Genomic DNA, 25,860 nt, shown 5'->3' on the forward strand with positions numbered 1-25,860 from the left:
GTAACAGCTCACTACCAGTTACAAAAGACACTGTAACAGTCTGTCACAGGCAATTCTAGATGCATTTTTCATCAATTAATTTCTTAAAATATCCTTTGACTATGTTCTGGCCAACATCTAGTGGTGAAAACATTTTTTGGCCTAATGCCAAACTTACTTGACGACCCATGAGCTCTCAGTCTCAGACACTGAAACCTCCACTAGGTGGCGCTCTTTCAGTGTGATTAATGTAATATTCAGTCAGTGCTGATGGTGGGAGGAGCCAGTAAAGCTGATCATTACTGATAAAGAGCTGAAGAAAGAGGAAGGAACTAAAGCAGACAGATGTAGAGACAGAGAGATTCACACAGAGAACATTCAGCATAAAGAAGACTGAACTCAACTCACAATGAAGATCCTCCTCATCTTCTTCACTTTCTCCCTGATCTCAGGTCAGAGCTTTTCTCTTTCATCACTGCAGTAATGATGCTGTTTTCTGTTCATGAGGTTTCTGATCACAGTATCAATCTGATTGACAGGTGCAGTGAGATGCGTCAGTGTCACTGGATATTCTGGAGGAAGTCTTCTTGTTGATTCTGGGAAACTTTGGTTCAGTAACTCTTCTAAATATACGGGCAAATTACCTCATGAGTGGAGAACAATAATAAATGACACGAAACATGATAAATGGATTAATGAAGGAAGATTCACACTGTTTTGTAACAATGAAGGAAACCTCATGATCTACATCAGAGAACTGAACCAACATGATGCTGGAAGATACGCAATTGAAGTCCTTCACAAGTGGCGTAAATATATGACTTTGAATGTGGAAGAAGGTCAGTCATTTTAAGAAGTCTTTGTGTAGTAAAACTATTTCAAAGTTTTTACAGTATATGAATAAAATAGATGTATTATGTGAATGACAGATTCATGTTGTAAAGAGTCAAAGAGAGTGATGGTGAATATTGGAGAAACTGCAACCTTCAGCTGTGAATATTCACAGAATCATATTAATGATCCCAAGATCATATTCAAAGAAGGAAAAGACTCTATTGAGACGATCTACAGCACCTCGAAGAAGACCGAAAGATTCAGTGTTTCTGATGACAGACATAAAAACCTCTTCAATGTGAGAATTACTGCTGTGACTCCAGATGATGGAGGAGTTTATTTATGTGGAGTTTGGATCAACAGACACTCGTACAGTTACTCCATTATTAATACTGTTCATCTATATATTATTAGTAAGTTGAACAAACTCAATCAAATCTGGCAAAAAAAAAAAAAACATTATTACATAACATGCAATATGTCAATTGTGAAAATATATGTAATATATAATATATCAAACTATAACAATATTATTTGTCTTTGAAGTTTAATTATATTTGTGATTGACAGCTAAAGTGGGCGTGTCTAGAGCGACTGGCCACTCAGGAGGTCGTATGATGATCAAGTGTGAACATCCTCAACACAAAACCAAGCCAAAATACATCTGTAAAGAACCAGATGGATGTTCAGAGAGGAAGAATCCAGGAGTTCAGGATACATGGATGGAGAATGGAGATGTTTCTTTATATGACGACACCAGAGCAGGAGTCTTGATGGTGTTTTTTAGAGAGCTGAAAGCTGCAGATGCAGGAACATACAGATGTGGAGTGAATGTGTCTCACTATACTGAGAGCTTCACTGAACTTCAGCTGGACGTCAGAGACGGTGAGGAACCGCAAATACTCTATCTGGCATACATGAAGTGTTGGTTCAGATTTTATGCTATTTCTTCTTCGTTACAGATGTAACGTTTGTGACTGAATCTGCTCATCTTGGTGAAAAAGTCAATATCACCTGTCAGATCTCAGAGGAACATACAGTTCATTTCTGCAAAGAGGATGATGATCACATCTGTCAAAACATCAGCACATCTGCAGTGACAGAAATGAGTCCTTCATCTGAGAGAAATGAAGAGAGAGTTTTTACAGTGAGCATCAGTAATGTGAGCGTGAGAGATGCTGGAGTTTACTGGTGTGGAGCAGAAACCAGAGACACACATTTGACTTTCATCTCCCTGACCACCAAAATTCAGCTCAACCTCTTCAGTGAGTGAATTCAGATGATTTCATTGTAGTAAATACAGTATATTCAGAATCAAGTGTGTGAAATTAAAGCAACACTAAATAACTTTTTTTTACCTTAAAATAATGTTTCCAAAATCGTATCAGTGGTTCATCAAGTCGTAACAGGGTGAACGGCACTTCTGCATTCGCTTTGCGGCCCTCTATCGGCTATAACCACACTATGCAAGTTTGCCAGATCGGGTCGCGTTTCTGTAGTTCAAATGAGACCTAAGAAACTACAAATTTGACTTGCTTTACGGCAAGCGTTACAATAGTCATTATTTAGTTTTTCTTCGTTTCTGACGTCGCAATACATCATACTTTCATGAAATCATGCATCATACTCTACCTTGTCTGTGGACATCGTTCATTCCAAAGCCACTGCTGGATAAACAGCGAGCGTGTGTGTGACAGTAGGCTGAGATAGGCTAAATTATTTACGACAGCGGTTATGGACAATTCCACTTCCAACCTGTAGGGGGACCGAAGAGGAAAAGTTATTTAGTGCTGCTTTAATAGTTCACTTAAAAATGAAAATTCTGTCATCATTTACTCTCCCTCAAGTTGTTCTAAACCTGTATAAATATCTTTCTTCTGCTGAACACAAAGGAAGTTATTTTGAAGAATGTCAGCAACCAGATAGTTGATGGACCCCATTGACTTATAGGTAAAACAATACTATGGAAGTCAATGGGGTCCATCAACTGTCTGCTTGAGTAAATGATGACAGAATCTTCATTTTTTTAAGTGAACTATTCCTTTAAATGTCTGTGTTTGTTTGTTTGCAGTGGATCCAGTAGTGAGACGTGAAGGAGGAGGAGAATCACACATCTTCACTAAAGTGCATTTAAGCATCAACAACGGTAAGACAGTTTCTTTTATTTGTATCTTCTATCATATCAAAACTTTAACAATCGGTTATGGGCGAGTCTACCAATGTGAGGGGAGAAAGAAAAAGCATTTCCACTCCATTGTTTGGTTTTATGCTATTTAAAATATGCATACAGTGTTGTCCGATTCATGAACAAATGACTCGTATGAACCATTAAGATATTAATAACTTCTCACTACATAAAAAATAAAAAATAAAAAAACGAACTAACTTACAGGACCTCTGAGAAATAATCCTGTCCAGATTGTCTGTGTTTTCAGTATGTTGTTATTTTTTCTCACTTTGTTTGTGATGAATGGTTTTTTTTTTTTAATACCAGATCAAAACCACAGAAATGAGCTGAAGGTTCAGACTCTGTTTAATTTGGCTGTGAAGAATTACAGTCTTTATTCAGAAACCCACAGTGAGACTCGAAAGAGACAGAAACAGAAACAGAGATGAAGCAGAACGTGCAGATCTGCAGACGAGAGACTGAAATACACTCATGTTACTGCAGAGCTACAGTAGTTCCTTTATGACAGAGTTCACAGATCAAACATTAAGACAGAAATCTGTTAAGTGTGTTTTACTCAGCCTTCTGTAAAATGTATTTAAAATTCATAAGTGTTAAAACAGACGTTCATGTTCTCGTGAATGCCCGGCCAAAAGAACCGGGCCATGAGACGGTTTAGTGTAGCCGTTTGACCTAAATGCCCGGCCATTGGATTACAATGAGCCGCCTGGAAAAGCATTTCCCGACGGCTTTTAGGAATCAATAACTGGGTTGTATCTTGTTTTGTTTGGGCGTCTTGAGTCACCCGATACAACTTATCTTTTAAAATTGAAAAATAAGGGTAGGAGAGCGGTTGATCAGGATGAAGAAGCTGACCGTCGATAGAACGAACCTGATCAAAGGCATTTTTCAGCGTTTCATCCTGGGACTGCTCCAGGGGAAAATCATCATGCTCAGTGTGGATGGTTCGCTCCAGAGCACTCCGTTCCCCAGAAACAGGCTCCAGAGGTTCCGATTCAGCTTCTCCTAACTGTGCAACCGCTATTCTACTCTCCTCTCTTTTCCCCCAAGAAGCATCCGAACATAAATACCCCAAAAATGTATTAAATGAGGGCCAATTAGTACCCAAAATTATCGAATGCCGGAGGTTCGGGTTAACTGCCACCTCTACTCTATGCTTTTCTCCCCTAAATTGAATATCCACAGGCAAAATAGGATACTTCACCACTTCCCCGTGCACACACCGAACCTTAACCATGCGGCTATTATCCAATGCCCTAGGTTGAATCAGGCTTTGATGTATGGAGGATTGGTTACATCCTGAATCTACCAAAGCCTGATATGTACCCCCCTTGATACTCACTGGTATTTGGTATAGGCCAGCTTGATCGAGGGCAACCCGGATCAATGTCCCCACCTCCATCACTGGACATCGGTCAATGAAGTGTCCTGGGTCCCCACAGCGCCAACAGGCTGGCCCAGACTTTACCGCCGCCCTGGCGGCAGGAAGCGGGCCAAGCGATTGGCGTGGAGAGAGCGGTGTTGGACTTTGTGGGGTGAAGAATCCAGTGGTCGAGCTCCCTCCCCTGGGAGGAGCCCTGGGAGCAGCTGTGGGATCTGCTCCAGTACCACACGATCGATCACATCCTCGACGTCGCTTTCGTCGGCCATCAGCCATTTGCGGCAGGAGTCCCGGAGCTGCTGTGCCATCACGAAGGGTCGGCCGGACTCTTCCAGTGTCAGGGTCCTGAACCGCTGTCGATGTTGTTCCGGGGTCCGACCGACCCGCTGGAGGATGGCATGCTTGAGGTCCCGGTAGACCAGGAGATTCTTGACTGGCAGTTGGTGTGCGGCTATCTGCGCTTCCCCGGACAGCAGAGGGATAAGCCGCATTGGCCAGTCCTCAGTGGGCCATCCCCTGATCCTCTGCCGATTTCTCAAATAAGTCCAGAAATGCCTCGGGATCATCCTGAGGACCCATCTTGTTGAGCGGCAGAGGAGATGGACTGTCTTTAGGCGAGGGGATGGCCCGAACCTCCAGGTCTACCCAGCTCCGGAACAGCTCGCGGTCTTCATGCTGGGATCGGAGGAGCGCCTCGAATCGCTTGTCTTGCTCCTCCTTGATCGCCAGCAGGTGTTGGTGTTGCTCTTGATGAAGACCGACGAGCGACTGGATGATGTCCGCAAATGGCGTACCTGGCGGGGACTGCATGGCGGCGGCGATCTTCTTCCTTCCCGGGTTTCGGCACCAGTGTGATGAGGTTCAGTCCAGTAATAGTGAGAAAGGAAGAAGACAGGGGTCAGCTTGAGCTGGGACACTCGATTTATTCACGTTTCTCAAAGTGGTAAAACAAAAGGTGCACACAAAGTGCATTCACCGTGCACAAGCACAACCACAAAACACAATAACTCAGAATATTCTTTCGATGACTCTTGATTGGTTTCTCCGCAGCACACGAGGTCCCAGCTCGTCTCTCTCTCTCACTTTCTCTCCCACGCCGGCTTATATCCGGTCTCTCCACGCCAATTACTGAAATCAGACACAGGTGTTCATCATCTGCACTTGACCTACTTCCGCTCCGCTCTGCTCCGTCCTCTCTCTCCCGCTACAGGCTCCGCAAAACCACGCCCCCCTCACCACAGCCTGATCTACATTTGACATAAGGCGCACCCTCATACACGCCTGTGCCTCCTCAACCCATTCTTCAATATTCAAACCTGATTTGCCGTTGAACTTTGGGCAGCGTCGATCTCGCGGTAAAAAAAAAAATCGTTCAGGCGCAACAGCACCAAGTGGTTGAGGCGTCACAGGCGGAACAGTAGAGGTACCGGGCAAGGCTGCATCAGGACCAGGCAAACCAACTGGTGCCTGTGCATGCTGCAACCTTACGTTGTCAGCTCTCAACTGGGCTACCAAATCTCTCAATTCTTGTAATTCATCATCCATCTTGATGTTAATTGATTTCTTTTTTCCTTTTTAAAGAGACTCACCACTGCAAGGAAGAAGCCACCAAATGGAACTCCAGCACAATGCACTGCTGTCCTGTTTCTAAAAAAACAACCCACAACACACAAAACACAGAAAATTATAATAAAAACACACACCAATGTCTCTGACTCAAAATTATGGTGATCCTGCCGACTATACGCCAAATGTGGCGGGTGACACGAGGGCAGTAAGATGGGGTTTCTTAAAGAATTATAATGAATAAGATTGTATCATTCACACTCCGACTACGCCACTCTGGGAATTTCACCCAAAGAATGAGAATAGGCCCCAACAAAAGGCACACACAGGTTCATATCACCTAATAGAGTCAGAGACATGGGTCATCGTACAAAAATAGCTTTTATTGACAATTCTTAAAAAGAGAACAGTATAAAAAGGATATAAAGCACTTTGTTCAAATTCAATGAACCCCTAAAGGTTTAGAACCAGGTCAAAGCAGGGACAAGAGGCACAGAGGCAGAGAGTCGTAGCATGCCACCCGCAGATGCAGGACCACTGCACTTCACTGTGCGCACACACACACACACACACACACACACACACACACACACACACACACACACACACACACACACACACACACACACAGGTGTTAATACCAAGCACTGCACACGGTGACAAAAGATACCGTCACCCAAATAAGAATCCTCTGCCCCTGGTGCTCAGGCCCTGCTAACACACACAAAAGATATATATCAAATACAGAAATAATCAGTTTGATAGCTGGAAGGATTATTGATGCTCAAATCAAAGTAACCAAAATAATTTTCAACTAATAAATTGAAATCAACAGTTGATTGAAACTAAACCCAAATGTCAACGACAGCAAAATATCAGAAATCAATAAAGGAAAGAAACCAAACTTCAGTCAAAATTATTAATCAAGCAAACAAGTCAAGCAATTTGAATACAAATTTGAGCAAAATCGAATACAAATGAAAGAGCAAGCAGAAAGAATCAAAATAAATTGAAATGAGAGAAGAGCAAAGATTGCAGTTCAGATTTTAGCACCAGTCTTTGTAGCTAATATCAGTCCAAAGAAAAATGAAAACTACATACAAGCCAAAAAGAAACTAAAAAATCAACTAAAGTCCCAAGTTGCAGTTGAATCTATTGACAGTTAATACAGTTGAAACAGGATCGAAACAGGACCGAAACAGGACAGCACTGCGGCCATAAATGAACACGGAGCACCCCGACTGGAAGGCAGTTATAGCCCTTTACGGACCTATAAACAGGGCCCTATAAACAACATAAGATTGTTACTCTGCTAGATAAATTCTCTAACTTAATGCATGCACTTAAAACTAATACATACCGATCGTCGAGGAAAATGAAACGTGGCTTTCTCTGGAGGGGAACTCAGGTTCTCACAACTGAGAAAGGGTATGGATTAGGACACACTTAAATACAAACTAGCACTTCAAAAACACGCATTTCCTACAAAAGAGCACGATTAGCGAGAGATTAGCAAACTCTCCCTACCTTCTCCAGCGTCCACATCCAGTACACGCAAACAATAACAATCATAACGAGCTTGTGCAGCGGAAGACAGCAGCACGCTCTCCAAAGCAAAGCGGTGTCTCTAAAAGGTAAAAAGAACGCACTTCTCATAACTACATACACTTCATGAGCTAAAAACAACTAGCAGCGCATTCTCCTTACCGGCTCGGGTGCTCGCATCCGGTTTCCAGGAAGCAGTGACGGAAGCGCGTTAACGACGCAGTGATTCAAAACGTGACGCCTGACGAGCGGAAACTGCGTTGCTGTTTTAAAGCCCAAGAGCACAGATGATAGGCTAGAATGGCCATCATTAACAATGATGAAAAAAACCGAAACGCCCTTCCTGCCACATCAGCAACCAGACAGTTGATAGACGCCATTGACTTATAGGTAAAACAATACTATGGAAGTCAATGGGGTCCATCAATTGTCTGGTTGAGGGTGAGTAAATGATGACAGAATCTTCATTTTTTAAGTGAACTATTCCTTTAAATGTCTGTGTTTGTTTGTTTGCAGTGGATCCAGTAGTGAGACGTGAAGGAGGAGGAGAATCACACATCTTCACTAAAGTGCATTTAAGCATCAACAACGGTAAGACAGTTTCTTTTATTTGTATCTTCTATCATATCAACACTTTAACAATCGGTTATGGGCGAGTCTACCGATGTGAGGGGAGGGGAAAGAAAAAGCATTTCCACTCCATTGTTTGGTTTTATGCCATTTAAAATATGCACACAGTGTTGTCCGATTCATGAACAAATGACTCGTATGAACCATTAAGATATTAATAACTTCTCACTACATAAAAAAAAAAAAAAAGATTGTCTGTGTTTTCAGCAGGGGCGATTCTAGGATTTTCATTTTAGGGGGGCTCAGCCCCCAATGAGGGTATGATGTAAAAAAAAAAAAAAAAAAAAAAAAAAAAAGGTTAGTTTATGGTCTAATGCTCATTATTAAGTAGATTCATTCATTCATCCAGTAACATGCATATGGCACGGTTTTATAATCACTGAGGTACCGAATGTGAGGTAGTTAGGGGGGTTCGGGGGCATGCTCCCCCGAGAAAATTTTGATTTCTCTGATCTACATATGTGCATTTTAAGATGTTTTGAAGGCCAAAAAAATTGGATGACAATAGCTTTAAAACCATGTGCGGGCAGCTGTTTTTTTCTCACCTCATCAGCATCACACTCTTTTTCTCTTTGTTTTTATCTTGCTCTGTCTTTTCCCCTCCTAAAGCTGAGCTTTGACTGATACAGGCTTTTAATTTTTGTCTGTCAGTGAAGAAAGTAAACATAGGGTCAACTGATAGGTTGATTTATGAATCATTTTCTCAGACAAAGCTACCAGGAAAGCTAGGTAACTAAGTCCATCTACAATGAAATATAAATTATTTATTTTATTTTTTAAGCTTTTTAGCCTTTGTAATCAACAATACGGTTGGTTATTCATCAAGTCACCCCGTGAAAATCTATTTAATTTAAAATCATTTAACTAACCAGCTAAACGTGTATTAATGTAACTGTCTATTGGCAATATGATTAATCTGTTCTATATTTATTTCTATTTATTAAAAATAACAACATGAATTATCAATTTGCCACTTCTATAAATCAAGTGCTTAAAAGAAAAGCACAAATCCCTTTACTCTACTCTTACTCTAATATACAGGTCCTTCTCAATAAATTAGCATATTGTGATAAAGTTCATTATTTTCCATAATGTAATGATAAAAATTAAACTTTCATATATTTTAGATTCATTGCACACCAACTGAAATATTTCAGGTCTTTTATTGTTTTAATACTGATGATTTTGGCATACAGCTCATGAAAACCCCAAATTCCTGTCTCAAAAAATTAGCATATCATGAAAAGGTTCACTAAACGAGCTATTAACCTAATCATCTGAAACAACTAATTACCTCTAAACACCTGCAAAAGATTCCTGAGGCTTTTAAAAACTCCCAGCCTGGTTCATATCTCAAAACCGCAATCATGGGTAAGACTGCTGACCAGAATGCCATCATTGACACCCTCAAGCAAGAGGGTAAGACACAGAAAGAAATTTCTGAACGAATAGGCTGTTCCCAGAGTGCTGTATCAAGGCACCTCAGTGGGAAGTCTGTGGGAAGGAAAAAGTGTGGCAAAAAACGCTGCACAACGAGAAGAGGTGACCTGACCCTGAGGAAGATTGTGGAGAAGGACCGATTCCAGACCTTGGGGGACCTGCGGAAGCAGTGGACTGAGTCTGGAGTAGAAACATCCAGAGCCACCGTGCACAGGCGTGTGCAGGAAATGGGCTACAGGTGCCGCATTCCCAAGGTCAAGCCACTTTTGAACCAGAAACAGTGGCAGAAGCGCCTGACCTGGGCTACAGAGAAGCAGCACTGGACTGTTGCTCAGTGGTTGCTCAAATTTTGCATGTCATTCGGAAATCAAGGTGCCAGAGTCTGGAGGAAGACTGGGGAGAAGGAAATGCCAAAATGCCTGAAGTCCAGTGTCAAGTACCCACAGTCAGTGATGGTCTGGGGTGCCATGTCAGCTGCTGGTGTTGGTCCACTGTGTTTTATCAAGGGCAGGGTCAATGCAGCTAGCTATCAGGAGATTTTGGAGCACTCCATGCTTCCATCTGCTGAAAAGCTTTATGGAGATGAAGATTTCATTCTTCAGCATGACCTGGCACCTGCTCACAGTGCCAAAACCACTGGTAAATGGTTTACTGACCATGGTATTACTGTGCTCAATTGGCCTGCCAACTCTTCTGACCTGAACCCCATAGAGGATCTGTGGGATATTGTGAAGAGAAAGTTGAGAGACGCAAGACCCAACACTCTGGATGAGCTTAAGGCCGCTATCGAAGCATCCTGGGCCTCCATAACACCTCAGCAGTGCCACAGGCTGATTACGGCCATGCCACGCCGCATTGAAGCAGTCATTTCTGCAAAAAGGATTCCCGACCAAGTATTGAGTGCATAACTGAACATAATTATTTGAAGGTTGACTTTTTTTGTATTAAAAACACTTTTCTTTTATTGGTCGGATGAAATATGCTAATTTATTGAGACAGGAATTTTGGGTTTTCATGAGCTGTATGCCAAAATCATCAGTATTAAAACAATAAAAGACCTGAAATATTTCAGTTGGTGTGCAATGAATCTAAAATATATGAAAGTTTAATTTTTATCATTACATTAGGGAAAATAATGAACTTTATCACAATATGCTAATTTATTGAGAAGGACCTGTATGTAGGCTATTCACTTCTACTGATTCATTATTACTTAATACAAAACTATATTTATTAATACAAAACCAAATAACTCCACATGATGTTTCTCTCTCAAGGCCATCTAGTGCTTTCAGACAATGATGTGTGTCTTTAATCATTTCTGTGCATGGCAGCATAATGTAATAACGAAATACAAAATAATATGTTTTAAAGTTTAAAAAGTAAATTAAAATAAATCATGATCGTTTTCTAAAGTATGTTTTCATGGGTGTTAATCGCTTCATTTTTGTTTTGTAGAAAAAAACAACTATCACACTGATAAGGGCTGAAGGTGAACGCAGCGAAACGTATTGGTATTGGAAGAGAAACCGAACCGTCCCGTGTTGCTCCCAATGCTCCAGTAACATTACATTATGTAAACTGCAATGCATTTATGACAAAGAACTGCACCGATGCAGATGTAATATCATAGCAATCTATCAATAAATGCACTCACGACACACCTCGCTCTGCTCGGCGCCCCTGCAGATTGAAAAATGCGCTAAATCCAAGCAGACTCAGATAAGGGGAGGAGCCGAAACTTGACGCAGCTTGCCGCCGTTTCAAATGAGTTTTTTTAAAGGGGACTGAAGCGATAAAAAATATATTAATCAAATATTTTTTAGGGGGGCTGGGCAGAAGTTTAGGGGGGCTGAAGCCCCCCTAAAAAGGGCCTAGTGACGCCCCTGGTTTTCAGTATGTTGTTATTTTTTCTCACTGTGTTTGTGATGAATGGGTTTTTTTTTAATACCAGATCAAAACCACAGAAATGAGCTGAAGGTTCAGAGTCTCTGTTTAATTTGGCTGTGAAGAATTACAGTCTTTATTCAGAAACCCACAGCGAGACTCGACAGAGACAGAAACAGAGATGAAGCAGAACGTGCAGATCTGCAGACGAGAGACTGAAATACACTCATGTTACTGCAGAGCTACAGTAGTTCTCGTAAACGCGGCCTGCAGCGTTTCCAAATGTCTCCATTTTCAAGGATCAAAAACTCAGGAGTAGTGCAGACGCCAGGCGTAACTGTAGCAAAATGTATGCATTTTAAAATGAAAACGCACTAGTGTAAACAGGGCCTTAGTTTGTATATTGTTTCCTTTCTGCTTCATTGGTTGTCATGGTTTCATTCTGTTGTCATAGTTACTCACTGTTTCATTTCACCTGCTCCTAGTTTAGTTCTAATTATACATATACTATTATACATATATGTTCAGTTCTTTGTCTGCCGTTGTTTGTGTATAGCGCACACTGTTAAAGTATGTTTGTTTTGCCTCGTTTGGATTATCTGCTCGTTGTATTTTTGCTTAGATTTATATATAAAGTTAAAAGTGCTGCATATTAGATCCGTGTAGCCTCTCGTCATCTTCCTGCCTGACTAAACGTTACAGTCTCAGTTTAATTTGGATGTGAAGAATTAGTATTCTTTATTCAGGAAACCCACAATAAGACCACACAAGACTCAATAGAGAGAGATGAAGCAGAACGTGCAGATCTGCAGACGAGAGACTGAAACACAATCATTCTACTGTAACCTTAATAATAAGTAAAATAGAATGAATGAAGCTGTGCATGAAAACTCCCTCAGTGATGTTGGCCAGGTGATCAACAAATGTTACTAACATCTTTTTAAAATAATTTATTTCATATTATTTTATATTAAAACATATTTATGTTGGATATAAAAGCACACTGAGTTGGATTTCATGGACATTTCTCAAAAATAAAACAGATAAAAACAAAGTAAATAATTAAATAGCCACAAAACCAGAAACAGGGCAGCTTTATGTTTACAGATTAGACATCACTTTAACTCATCTTATTCATATTAACTATGTAAATTGGACCTGAGTGTCCTCAGTTGAATATTTGTGTAGATATTATTTCATTCACGTGTGTCTTGCTTTCTATTTATTGTGTGTGTGTGTGTGTGTGTGTGTGTGTGTGTGTGTGTTATTTTCAGATTCCTCCATGATCATCATTATTTGTGTGTGTGTGAGTCTGCTGCTGATTGGTGGATTCACTCTGACTGTGTGTAAATTAAGACACAAGAGACGAGGTGACGCTCACTCACACACTTCAGTTCAGTCTACTGCACAGTTACCCACAATCCCCTCTGCTGGGCTCCTGTACACGTCTGTCAGCTTCCAGAAGCATGAAGAGTCTCTCAGTGAAGCTTCAGTCACTGTCAGTAAGAACGAGCTTTACTCTGATTACGCCACGGTTATTTACCACAGACTCAACTAACTCACTTATAACAGATCACAGATCAGCACACATTACACCAGTATTTAAACAAATAGACTATGATATATACTGTATATTTTTATATTAAGCTTATGCTCACAGTTTAAATGAAAATGTACTTAATCCATAATTTTGTGTTAAAGAGATGTTTAATTGACAGGGTCGTTCAGTTCAGTCTCTTGAATCATGAGACACTTTATAAATTCTGCTCATGTTTCTTCTTTCACATGTGTAAAATAGCAGTTGCGTCAGAGGTTTATTGGTGTGTGTAAAGAGCTTCTCACGTCAGTTTATCTGAGGGTGTGAATAAAACAGGAAATAAAACCCCTGAGTGACACTTCTAGAAAATACTGTGAAGTGTCCAGTCCAAATGCAGAGACACGTTTAGTTAATAAAGGCTCTTTAATAGCAGCTCTTAAAGCTGTTTGCTTTACTGTTTTCTCTTTCTCATCTCTCTGAATATTGGTTGTGTTTGATCTGCTTTAGATTTGTACATGCAAGATACTTTTGCTAAGGGTTTTATTTATTTATATTTTGCTCTGTTGGGACTGACGTCATTTTTTCTGATGTAAGATTTACTGTAGAAACATATTTTATTAATTGAAAAATAAACATTGGGATATATAGTATACTATTTTGTTATTGTTTCTTGTTTATTACCCAAAACTGTTGTAGAATCAGAGAGATTATTTACTTTTTTTTTAAACTTTTTTTTTATTATATTTAAAATGTCAAATATTGTCATGGGATGGCATTGACTGAATCTAGTTGTCCTACTGATGACTGATACAGTATACAGTATAATAATTATTAATATCATAAAAGACAGCGAGAAAAGTTTAAACTCTGCAAAGGAGAAAGTCTGAGTCTGAAATCTGACTAATAATTTTATAATTTTATGCATTTTACTTTGTATCACATTCACGACTGATCGAAATATGCATATAAACTACTAACAATCAGGTTATTTAAAGTCTCATCAATAGTTCATCTTTTTCATTTTCATCTTTTGAAATGATTTGTTGTTATTGTGATATTTAATAAATGGAAATAATTTTTGATATGAGCAAAAGTTTTGGTCAGAAAGTTTCTCATGAACGCTGGAGGTGTTTTTGTGTTTGCGTGATGAACAGACAGTTTTTTTCGTCCAGCTCAAAGCCACAGAAAACGTGAAGGTTGAGGGTCTCAGTTCAGTTTAATTAAACACACTTACTCAGGAAACCCACAGAGAGACACATGAGACTGAACAGAGAGACAGAAGATGAGGTCATTCGTACAAATTCATAAGAATTGAGCAACTCGTAAAATATGTACGATTTAGGAATAAGTGAGGTCGTATGAATTCGTACGAATTAGCCACTTCGTAAAATTCAGTTCCTCAGGGTGGGGCTGAAGTCGTGGAAGGCACTTTTTTCTGCCTGAAACCGCTCCGCTGCCTCCTACGCTCTCACTACCCTTGATGGTGGGGCGGCCTTAGGGTACATGGAGATCCCCCAGGTGGAGTGTGAAGTTGCGATGCAATTATGCCCGCAAAGTGTTGCTGCTTGGCGTGGTTGCCCATGTCTCCCATCCAAGGTCTGTAAGTTCCCGGCCATGTTAAGGCTTACATCGCCGCTGGACAGGGCTTCTCTGCCTTGCACGCTATTGCCCTCCTGCAGGTATATCAGGCCAAAGCACTCAAAGAGCTGCACGAGGGTAGTTCTGACCCTCTATTTGAGACTATTGATCATAATATTCTTCTGAAAATACTTGAGTGTGTTGTTGGAGTCCAGGGCCTAGCTTTAGAGTGGTTCATACTTAAAGGTGAGGACCTTCTCTGTAAATATTGGGTCATTCACTTCACCCTCTGCGCATATCCATTGTGGTGTTCCACAGGGATCCATTCTTGGCCCTCTTTTGTTTTCCCTCTACAAGCTATCTTTAGGCTCAATATTCCAGAAATATAACATAAATTATCACTGTTACGCTGAAGACCTCCAACTATATCTTCCAATCAAACCATGAAATGACTTTTCATTAGATAATCTCTTCACATGCCTCGATGAAGTCCAGACCTGGATTACAAATAACTCACTCCAACTGAATGAAAATAAAACCGAAGTGCTTCTACTTTGTCCTGCTGCTACCAACAACTCTTAAAACACAGTTAAGTAACTACACAATCGTGAAAAAAAATCTTGGAGTCGATTTTTATCCTCTTCTCCAATTTGACAAGCATGTAAATGCAGTTGTAAAGAGAAGCTTTTTTCAACTCCGATCCATATAGTCGTCCCAAAGCTCTGGAACAGTTTACCTTTAAACATCAGGGCCTCTCCATCCCTGTATGTTTTTAATCCAGTTTAAAGACCTATTTTTACTGTCTTGCGTTCGAGTGATGTTGTGTATGTATTATAAATTAGTTGGTGTTATATGTTATGTATGTATGTATGTATGTATATACCTTGAATGATTTTGATACTTGATTTTGATATTTTATTTAGTTTTTTTACTCCTTTTCTCTATTTTATTTTTATTCTTATTCATTTATTTTATTGTATTCTAAAGCATTTTGGATCAACTACGGTTGTGTTAACCTGTTAAGCTGCAACCCCACTTTTGAAAAATATACCCAAACTGAAACAGATACAGTTCATAAACCCTTTGCACTAAAAGCACAAGTATGATCTCATTTGAAAGCTGACACCTGGTAGTTTATTGTAAATGTAGAATTAATTATTGTCATAATAAAAAAATAAATAAAAAAAAGTTCAAAGTTTTGTAAAGCTATTAGAAATTGATTTTTATGAAACATCTTCATGAAAATAAAATTGAAGTTGGCACTGTAGCAATCTAGAAATACACTACAGCTAAAGCCACATGTGTGACCATGTTATATTTAAAATCTGAAGATGATAAGTCTAAAACTCTGTATTAGTTAAATGTTTTCCAAGATCATGTCATATGACTTTATTTTGATTAGACTCTAAAATGCTACTGATGTTTAGTCATCATCTAAGTCATCTATTCAGTCTATTGTCTCTATTGTTTTGTGGTGCAAACGAGCCCCATTCAGTCTCAGTCTCCCCAGTACACATTCACACACCTCTCCAGCCTGGTTATGGCTCTAAATATGCATTTCTTTTGTCTGCATTATAGCTACTAATGACTGGCTATTCACAGGCTATTCATAGGGTTTCAAACCCTCATTTCTTTTATCAAAGTTCTCACTTCACATTTGAAACTGTATCCAATGCCCTTCTTGAATAAAGAAACATTTCAGTAAGCATTCCTATTTAGAAAAAAAAAAAAAAAATCATAAAAGAATAACAGCTAGGTGGCAGGTGCACCCAGAGTTAGCTAGCATGTTAGCTTAGCACACCATCAATACACGACAATATATGAGATTAAAACCATGTTTGTGCTCCAAACTTACTTTATAACGCAAGTCGAGTGTTTTAAATAATCTTCTGTGATCTAATTTGGCTTCAGATAAAAAAAAAATCAGACAGAAAATATATTCTTTTATAGTATTCTGCACGTTGATAAAGTCTATATCGATTAGCATTACATTATAAATATAATCTATTATTATGAAAATACCTGGCATGGCTTGAAGAACACAGGCAAATCACATACCATTGCAATCAAGTTTATTGTCTTCAAAACGTCTTTATCTGCATGTTACAGCGATCTCTGATAGCTTTGTGTGTAGCTGCTATCAGTGACGTCCTGGAATGTCACATGATTATGGCTCTTCTTCATGTTCCATATATGGACTATACTGTGCACATAGGGCGCCCTCAGGCTGCTGGTATGGATTGAAAACACAGCACATCTCAGTAAGAAGCGCTCATAATGATTACATCGACGCATTTGGGTATAAATTCAATAAATATTATTCCTGTCTATAGAAATATGATGTAAACCTATGAGAATCTATCAATATTTCTCCAAATCTGCACATTTTTGAGCTGAAAGCCCTGAGGGATGTTGTTTTGTCAAGCGCTGTCATGACGACAGCACAGGAGTTTTTTTTTTTCTGAATGGAGCGGCTGATGCTCATAATTCATATTAAAGGTATCAACGCATTTTTTCATTACATAACTCCTGACACAAATTAAGACATAACTGTCACTATAAGTTTCTCAGAATACAATAGTGGTCAAATACTGAAACTTGAGTCTTATATATTTTTAATGATGTATAGTTTGGCAAGGTATAACATTAAATCTGATAGTAACTTTGAACTAAATAAAAAATAAAATAAAACGCTTCAGTGCGCCGACGCACTGGCGAAGGTTAACAGGTTAAACTTGCGCTCTATAAATTTGACTTGACTTGACCCGGGGTTGATGCAGGAGCTGCGAACAGCGATGGACCTCGTCCTTTAGGCAACAAAAGTCACTGCGTAGTCCCTTGGGCAGTCGATGTCCATGTTAGTGGTCCAGGAGCGCCATCTCTGGCTGAAAGAGATCATCTTTGGCTGACAAAGATCACTTTCTTGACTCCACCATTTCCCAGGCCAGGCTCTTCAGCAATGCTGTCGAGAACAGATGCAGACAGAGGCGATTAAACACATTGTGCCCGGCGGGATGGTGCTGCTTCCCCTTGCAGCGTCTACATCTGCTCCAGTGTGGCCACAGCAGCTGCCCTCACCCAGGCCCCAACGTGGAGCTGCCCGCAGGAGGGAAACACAGCCCGGGTGATGCAGAGATGGAGGGAGCTGCTCTTCAGGAGAATCTTTTTTTTTTTTTTTAAGAGCTATTTCTGTTCCGCCGCTGGCCTCATGACACTCTCGCTCCCCACTCCTGGATGCTGTGCCTTCCGGGTCAGGCCCCTGTGCTCCACCACACTGCCCCACTGCGGGTACGTCTGTAGTCCCATTGATCCTGCCCTTCTCGATGGCTCATTTGGACGAACAGACTCGGCTATGTGATTCAGTTCGCCCGGGTTTACCTCAGTGGATGCTCCTGTCCTGCATGCAGAGATTGTGAGGTGGGTATTCACATCCTCAACTATCTCGATGACTGGCTCATTCTGGCCTACTTGCGAGATCAGTTGTGCGAGCACAGGGATCTGGTGCTCAAGCACCTCAGCCAGCTGGGGCTTCAGGTCTTGAAACTGGAAAAGAGCAAACTCTTCCCTGTGCAGAGAATCTCTTTTCTTGGTATGGACTTGGACTTGGTCAACATGACAGCGCGTCTCACGAGCGAGAGCACCCAGTCAGTGCTGAACTGCTTGAATTTGTTCAGGGGCAGGACAGTGGTTCCACTGATATTCTTTCAGAGGCTCCTGGGGCATATGGCTGCGGTCACACCACTCAGATTGCTTCATGTGAGACCACTTCAGAACTGGCTGGCTGGCGAGCTCAATCGTGCAGCCGACACTCTCTCACGACAGCTTATGCTCCCGGGGGAGTGGAGGCCGCTTCAGCACTGGCTACACGGCCCAGTCCCGAGATGGGCATGGCACTGTCGCACACACTGGGTGGCACAAACTGGGTGGCACACACTGGTTTGTCGCCAAGCTTTCAGCCCGTGGTCAGACCTTGCCTTTCTACAGGCCAGAGTGTCCCTAGAACAAGTGTCCAGGTATGCTGTTGTCTCAACAGATGCCTCCAACACGAGCTGGAGTGTTGTATGCCACGGCCACGCAGCCTCTGGTTCCTGGACAGGACCTCGACTGCAGTTGCACATTAATGGCCTCGAGTTGCTAGCAGAAATAAGTATATTAAACATTTTACTTTAAAATTTGTGAAATATGACTTGAACATTAGGCCTATATCCAACTATATGCACATTTTCTGAAAGAAATGTTAATACTGCATGTAAAACTTATAGATTTATTAAGCACACTACAACCTTTCAGAAATTCCTTAGTAACATTTAAGTACAGATGGTCTTTGAAAATATTCTTTGAGAGCATCAGAGCATCTGAGAGTGTAAACACAAGCACAAATGTCTTATTCAAATTCTGGCTCCATCTAGTGGTAAATATGTTTTAGTGGCTGTTAAATTTCCTGGTTTTAGTAAACGATCTTTGTGCAGGTTATGGTATGTAGTTGATAGAGCATGTGCTTGTTTCTTATTCTTTGGTACCCTGGTAAACCAGAGTTCTCGCGAGAGCACAAGTTGAATTTGCTCAGCGAGTTACTCTGGTGTCGAGCAATGGAGCTCATTAAATATGCCCCTCAATCTTTATTGTTGTGATTGGTCGTAGTGTTATCTAATTGCGTGCTGTGAGATTTTCAAATGCATGCTTGGTGCCGCCCCTCGAGCTGGCCGATTTTCATTGACTGACACCAGACCATTAATCTTTTAGATTTAGGTCTGGATTTCCAGGCTAATTCTTTGGTTCTGTTTTGATGAATTATAAATTACTCTGATTTTGAAATTAAAGAGTCAATCTGGAGGAATGAAACACTGGCAGAATATTTGATATATATATATATATATATATATATATGGACTCATTGTACATGTAGATGTTTTAAAAAACAAAGTTAAAGATGAAGCAATGGAAGTAGATGAAAACAAGTCTCAGCATTTCAATGTTTGTCCAGTTTGTGTATTTAAAGGGATACTCCACTTTAAAATGAAAATTCTGTCATCATATACTCACCATCATGTTGTTTCAAACCTGTATGCATTTTTTTCTTCTGCTGAACAGAAAGGAAGATATTTAGAAGAATGTCAGTAACCAGACAGTTTCTGGTACCATTGACTTCCATAGTAGGAAAAAAAGATATACTATGGAAGTCAATGAGACCAGAAACTGTCTGGTTACTGACATTCTTCTAAATATCTTCCTTTCTGTTCAACTTTCGGTAAGTTCGGAAAACTTCCATTCAGAAACAACCCACTTCCTCTCACTACATCTACATATTGTTCGTCAAAAACAGCAGACGCTCAACTTGATCTCAGCAAGTGTTGAGCGCTTTCTGTTGACGATGTTTCCAGCTGATGAAACACACACTCAGCTCTGACTGGTGTGCAGGTTTAGTCACGGTCAAGTGTGTAATTGCACAATTTTTGCCACCACCAACTGAGGGTTTTCGTCAGCAGGAAGCCTTTTACAGCCACTTTTTAAATTAACAATGCAACCGCACCGCACCATATACTGGATAATCTAACAAAAACAAATCGCATCAGTTACGTTATTATCATGTTTGGCTCTTGGCACACCAAAAATTGCATTCAAATGTGCAGGTTTTTTTTATTTTATTTTTTTATTCGACGAATATTCGAAATTCTAATTTTTATTTGACAGCCCTAAACTGCAGTCATCATAAACAGCGTAAGTGTGCATTATAAAATATTGCTTTTCATATTGTTTTATATTAACCTTCAATGACTCTAATTAGAAGGCCTGAAATCATACATCAATATTTGAAAAGGGAAATCAAACAGCCGCTTTTGTATCTGTACTCTGTCATCCAGCTTTTGATTATTCAAATATGGTACGATAAAGATGCGAGAGCCAATGAGATTTAAGCACAGTTTCAACTCCTTCCTTTTCTCCTTATTTGGCGCTGAGCGCTGTGTCTCTGAATGAAAGCAGTTCACGGGTGAATTGAAATTTGAACAGACAGACAGACAGATCAGAGTATTCAGTTCCTCACACAGACCTGTTTTATGTCTTCAGAAGACTTGTAACTACACACCACGAAGCGTATGGATGACTTTTATGGTACTTTATTTGATCTGGACAGCAGTGGTTTAGTGAACGGTCGCGCTGAGGCTCGTGAATCTCACAATATCTTTACAGATTCTAACAACTGATTTTGGATTATGAAATGTGTCATTATACAGTATATAAATTAGTATATTAACATTTTACTCTAAAACTTGTCGAAATATCAAAGTGTCTCCAAAAGTAGGCATATATCAAACTAGACTATGGGCCCTATTTTAACAAGTAACTTTGTGGGCGGATCTCAGGCGCTGTTGCTATTATACCGGTGGGTATAAATTAAATTACTCTTGTGCCCGATGCAAATCTAAAATGGTTTGGTCTGAAGTAGCTACATTACTCATTGGTGTGGTTTGGGCGTAACATGCAATTAACCAATCAGAGCGACATCTCACATTCCCTTTAAAAGCATGCGCGCTTGTTCCATAGTGGATTGTTATTATTATGGCGGATTTGCCTGGCGCACGGCAGGAGCGGTTTACAGCCGAGGAGACCGACGTTCTCATCAGGACCGTAAAAGACAGAGAAGTGACGTTGTATGGGGATGGGAGAAACCCACCCAAATTAGTTTCGGTTAAACAGGCGTGGGAGGAAATTACCATAATTGTTTCCACAGCTGGCATCCTCAGGACATCGCACCAGTGTCACAAACGCTACAACGATGTCAGAAGACGGGGGAAGTCCAAACTTGCTAGCAACAGTCGGACACGCCGTATAACTGGAGGTGGATCTGCCTCTGCTCAGGACCTGACGCCAGCAGAGGGCATCACTGCGTCCACCCTAACCGCTGAAAGCGTTGAGGGATTTGGGGGCTTTGAAATCGGCACCCAACCTGATACACTAGCTGTCCAACCCCAAGGTACACTTACAAATCAAGTTCACATACATAAAGATTTCTCCTGAAAATATTTTTAATCATTATTGACATGAAAAATGTAACACAGCCATACAATAAATAAAAAACTATGTTACGCAGCTTCGCAGGAAGACCCTGGCCTCGCGAGCAGTGCACACAGCCCAGCTGAGGAGGGAGCACCGCAACCATCAAGGTGCAGAGGATCCAGACCCACTACACGCCGTGGCAGCATCGTCAGACCGGAGGACCACCCGTTCCTGCGGCTCCAGCAAACCGGCTTTGACATGCTGGAGCGGGAGCTGTCCGGGATGCGGCAAAGTATAAATGCCCATCTTGACCGGATGGCGATGTTGCTGCGGCCTCTCAGGCGTGGGCCTCCAAACGCACCACCTGCTCCTGTTGTGCCTCTTCCTCCTCCCGTTGTGCCCCTTCCTCCTCCCCCCACTCCATCTCCGTTCACCCGTTCCACCAGGAGCACATCGCGCATTGCCACTATGTGGTGAGCGTCGCATGCCTATCAGAGGAGGGAAAAATAATTATAGTTCTTCTGTTTAAATCTTTTCAACTTTTCATTTTCCGTTTGTATTAAATAAAAAAAAAAAAAAAAAATTATATATATTTGCAAAATAGGAATGATACATGCGTCGACGTACAAAGTCAATTGTGCTGGGTGCAAAATAGGGCCCTATATGTACATTTCTGAGAGAAAATAAAGGTATATTTTGCAAAATTCCTTTAGGTATTGTATAGTTTAAATAGAGACAACAAAGGCTTTAAACTAATAATCTGTGAGAAAAAAAAATCCTTGAGAAGCTCAACTTGATGTCTGAGACTGTAAACACAAACACAAATGCTTTGTTGAATCCTCTGGCTCCATCTAGTGGTAAATATGTGTTAATGACTGTTAAATTTCTTGGTTTTAGTGAAAACATCTTTGTGTAGGTTATTGTATGTTAGTTGATGGAGTATATGCTTGTTTCTTATTCTTCAGTTCTGTTTTGATTCATTATAAATCACACTGATGTACATGCCTTCTTTATTTTGAAATAAAATAGTGAGTCTGCAGGGACTGGTATATGAAGTTTTCATAAAATATTTGATAATTGCTCATTGTTCATGCAGTTGTTTTATGTCCAAAGTCAGAGAAGAAGGAAAGGAAGCAGATAAAGTCCAGTCTCAGCATTCACTCTTTGTCTAGTGTGTGTAGTTAATCTGTCATCAGTGATGCTGAAGTTTGATTGACAGCTGCTGTCCGTGGTGCTGAATCCAGAACTGCCTGTTAAAGTGACAGAAGCATCAATCAGACTCTGGTGATACCAGGTGTGTATTTGAATCAATGTAAATGTATGATATTATTTTTATAGGCACACTGGAAACTAACTCATTACTTCCTTTTCTTTTAATTGAAGAATTTTTTACACACAATTGTATTTATTTCATTCAAATTAAATCAGCTGGATCAACACACTTTTGTTGGATTAGGTCAAATTAATTGACTGTAGTCTGTTAATTGTAACCTTATAGTTACAATTGATCCAACGTAATTTTTTATTATTAAAGCTGCAGTCCGCAGTTTTTCCTCTTTGTCGCCATCTCTGTTTGAAATCTGCAATTGCAGTTATTCGCGGAATTATCAACTTTACGTGGGTTGTGCCTCGGCACGGCACAGCGCGGATGAATCCAATGTTTTGAGGAGAATGTGCTGCTGTCAATCACTGTGCTGGTGGTGTGGATACTGTCATTCGCAATCACAGATTCTACTTTTTGGAAGTATGACCAACATAAGAGTTTTCAATGGAAAATGTTCTGAACAAGTAAGTAACATCCACTTTTGTTCTGACCAACTAAGGGGGAAAAAGCATTGCAGTAAATCGCGCCGATAAAATCTAATGATCGCTTCTCATATCACGTCAAACCGTGCAAATTATACTTTGTTCTCAAATTGTTAATGTTAACAACATCAGTATTGCGTGACTACATTTAATGCCCTTCCGATATTTGTCCTTGTTTTCGCATGGGCCCGGTTGCAGTCTCTTTTTTTCTCCCAAGTCCGAAGTCTTTCGCGTTTTACAACGGGTGAATCTCCAGTTGTCACTCCACCACCAACATACTCACACTCATAGCCTACTAGCCGAGACTCCTTCTTTATGTGTACAGATGTGACGTAATGAAGCAAAGACATGCTCGAATTTCCCGCGGAAATCCACCAGTACCACTGGAATTAAATACATTATTACAAGCTTACCATTTTGAATCGAGCTACGGCAAGCAGAGAGTTTTGAACACTGGCTGGTTATGTACTTGCTCAAAAATTATTTTGGATAATTTTTAACCCAAAAAAGCTACGGACTGCAGCTTTAATTGACTGAGGCTTTTACTAATTAATTTAATCCAATTTCTAAATATTCTATGTAACATATGGATTTAAGACAAATTGTGCAAGAGAATGTTAATGCAGGAGATTACTTGCAGTTTCATTCATCATGCACAATACAGAATGAAAGAATGAGAAAAGACTGGTGTCAGTGCTGACATTAGTTATTACTCACTATTACTCTCTTCGGCACAACTACGAAATTCAAAAACATTACAGAAACTCCTTCAAATGCCCAACATAACTAAATATTAAACACTAACACTTGTTTCCCGTTACTGAAAAACATAACACTTAATCCCTAAATGTACTCTCCTAATGCAGTCCCCAAATCCACTGCCTAGTTAGTTGTCAGCAAACATTATTCATATAGTGTCTTCTGCCGTCAGCTTGTGTTTGCTTTAGCAGAGAGCTAAACAAAGGCTTAGTAAAAGTCGTAGACAGTTGTCAGGGTCAACCTCTCTTTACTGAAGCCCAATGTGAGAACAATGATATTGAAATACTATCTCTTACAATGTTACATTCACTTCACATCGATCAAAACAATATTTAAGATGCACATAAATCACCTTTACATAACTTAGAAGATAGCGGTGTTTAGAAGAACAACCAATCAAGCATCAGAATTATGTGCCTTGGGTTACATTTAACATGTCACATGTAAATCGTTCTCAAACATGTGCATAACCTATCAAAATACCTATCAAAATACTCATAATCATATATTTGATTAATCTTTTAAATTTACGGATTATGCCGTTTCAAGAGCAAAACAAGAAGGATGGACGTGGATTCACCTCTAGGGTGACCAAACGTCCTGTTTTCCCAGGACATGTCCTGTTTTCATGTCCTGTCCTGGCCGTCCTGTCTGTTTTTTATAAAGTGATGAAAATGTCCTGGTTTTCATTATTTTTCATTGGGCCATTAAGCGTGTACTTTAAATACATGCTTGCCTTAGCACACAAAACATATGAAACCGGCTTCGCCCCGTCTTGTTATAATCAGCGCGTTCCTCAATCCGCAGCGGCAAGCAGAGAGCACGTCAGAATACAGAGGCCTGTGTGTGTGTGTGTGTGTGTGTGTGTGTTCATCTCAGCCTCATTGGTCTGTCACACTGCTCGTCAATGTCAGAATATTTGAAATGACCAATCAAATCAAAGTAGGCGGACTTTACGTTCACAGACACAGAATTTTAGCAGCGTGACTCGACCAGGACTCGACGGTCGACGCTTCAGTTTACGGTCAAGTGCGAGATAAGATGTAAGTAGCTAACAGCGTAAAAAAAAAAAAGTAAATTCACAGATGATTTACAGAGAAAATTCCCGTTTTTTCGTTTCGGTCGGGATCCGTGTAAAGCAGAATGCATGAACTGCAAAGCTGGCACGTGCGTGTCAGTGTCAAATGGTGCTAGCGAAGTAGAAGCCCACATAAAGAAAGTATAGGCTACAAGAGAACATCAGGAGGATTGAACTAGTTTTTTTTACTGAAATAGTGTAGTAGACTTTTTATTTTAGTAGTAGATTTTTAACCTGCTATGGCCATGAAAAGAAATAGTGTCATGTAAAAGGTTTTAAAAGCTAAACTTTTTTTTAATAGTATTCTATTGTTGCGGGCCAAACATTGAATGGAAAGGATGTATTACTTTATGTATTTAAGTACAATAACATAGTTGCAAGGTTGTGAATGCATCTGTCAAGTATTTTTTGATGCATTCACCCCAACCACGCCCCCACTCCTTAACCACGCCTCCCAAACCACGCCCCTGTCCATCAACCACGCCTCCGTCCTGTTTTCTGAAAACTAAAATATGGTCACCCTATTCACCTCTATACTCAACACCATGAGCTCTGAAAATCCAAAATGGCTGATGAATTATTAAAAGTGACAGACTTCTTGAAGTGACTACAAGGTGTCAGAATTGACAAAGTAAAATATAATATACAGTAACTAA

The 25,860-nt window shown here is 40.2% G+C and overlaps 1 protein-coding gene and 1 long non-coding RNA gene across 2 annotated transcripts in view; one reads left to right on the forward strand and one right to left on the reverse strand.

Annotated features, from left to right (window-relative positions):
• The window catches only part of LOC309493668 (polymeric immunoglobulin receptor-like), a 282,931-nt gene that overhangs the window by 111,770 nt on the left and 145,301 nt on the right, over positions 1–25,860 (forward strand). Inside the window, exons 8-10 of the mRNA XM_082162859.1 lie at positions 2,885–2,959; positions 8,010–8,084; positions 12,725–12,820. Of these exons, the coding sequence (XP_082018985.1) occupies positions 2,885–2,959; positions 8,010–8,084; positions 12,725–12,820 (246 nt within the window). The remainder of the gene's footprint in view (positions 1–2,884; positions 2,960–8,009; positions 8,085–12,724; positions 12,821–25,860) is intronic.
• Positions 6,311–8,078, reverse strand: LOC309493960. Its single transcript, XR_014204137.1, has 2 exons — positions 7,476–8,078; positions 6,311–7,366 (listed from the first exon to the last, which is right to left on the reverse strand). It is a non-coding gene; the product is annotated as an uncharacterized lncRNA (long non-coding RNA).

The sequence above is a fragment of the Leuciscus leuciscus genome (genome assembly GCF_965113295.1).
Source record: "Leuciscus leuciscus genome assembly, chromosome: 3".
In the NCBI taxonomy this organism is placed as follows: Eukaryota; Metazoa; Chordata; class Actinopteri; order Cypriniformes; family Leuciscidae; genus Leuciscus; species Leuciscus leuciscus.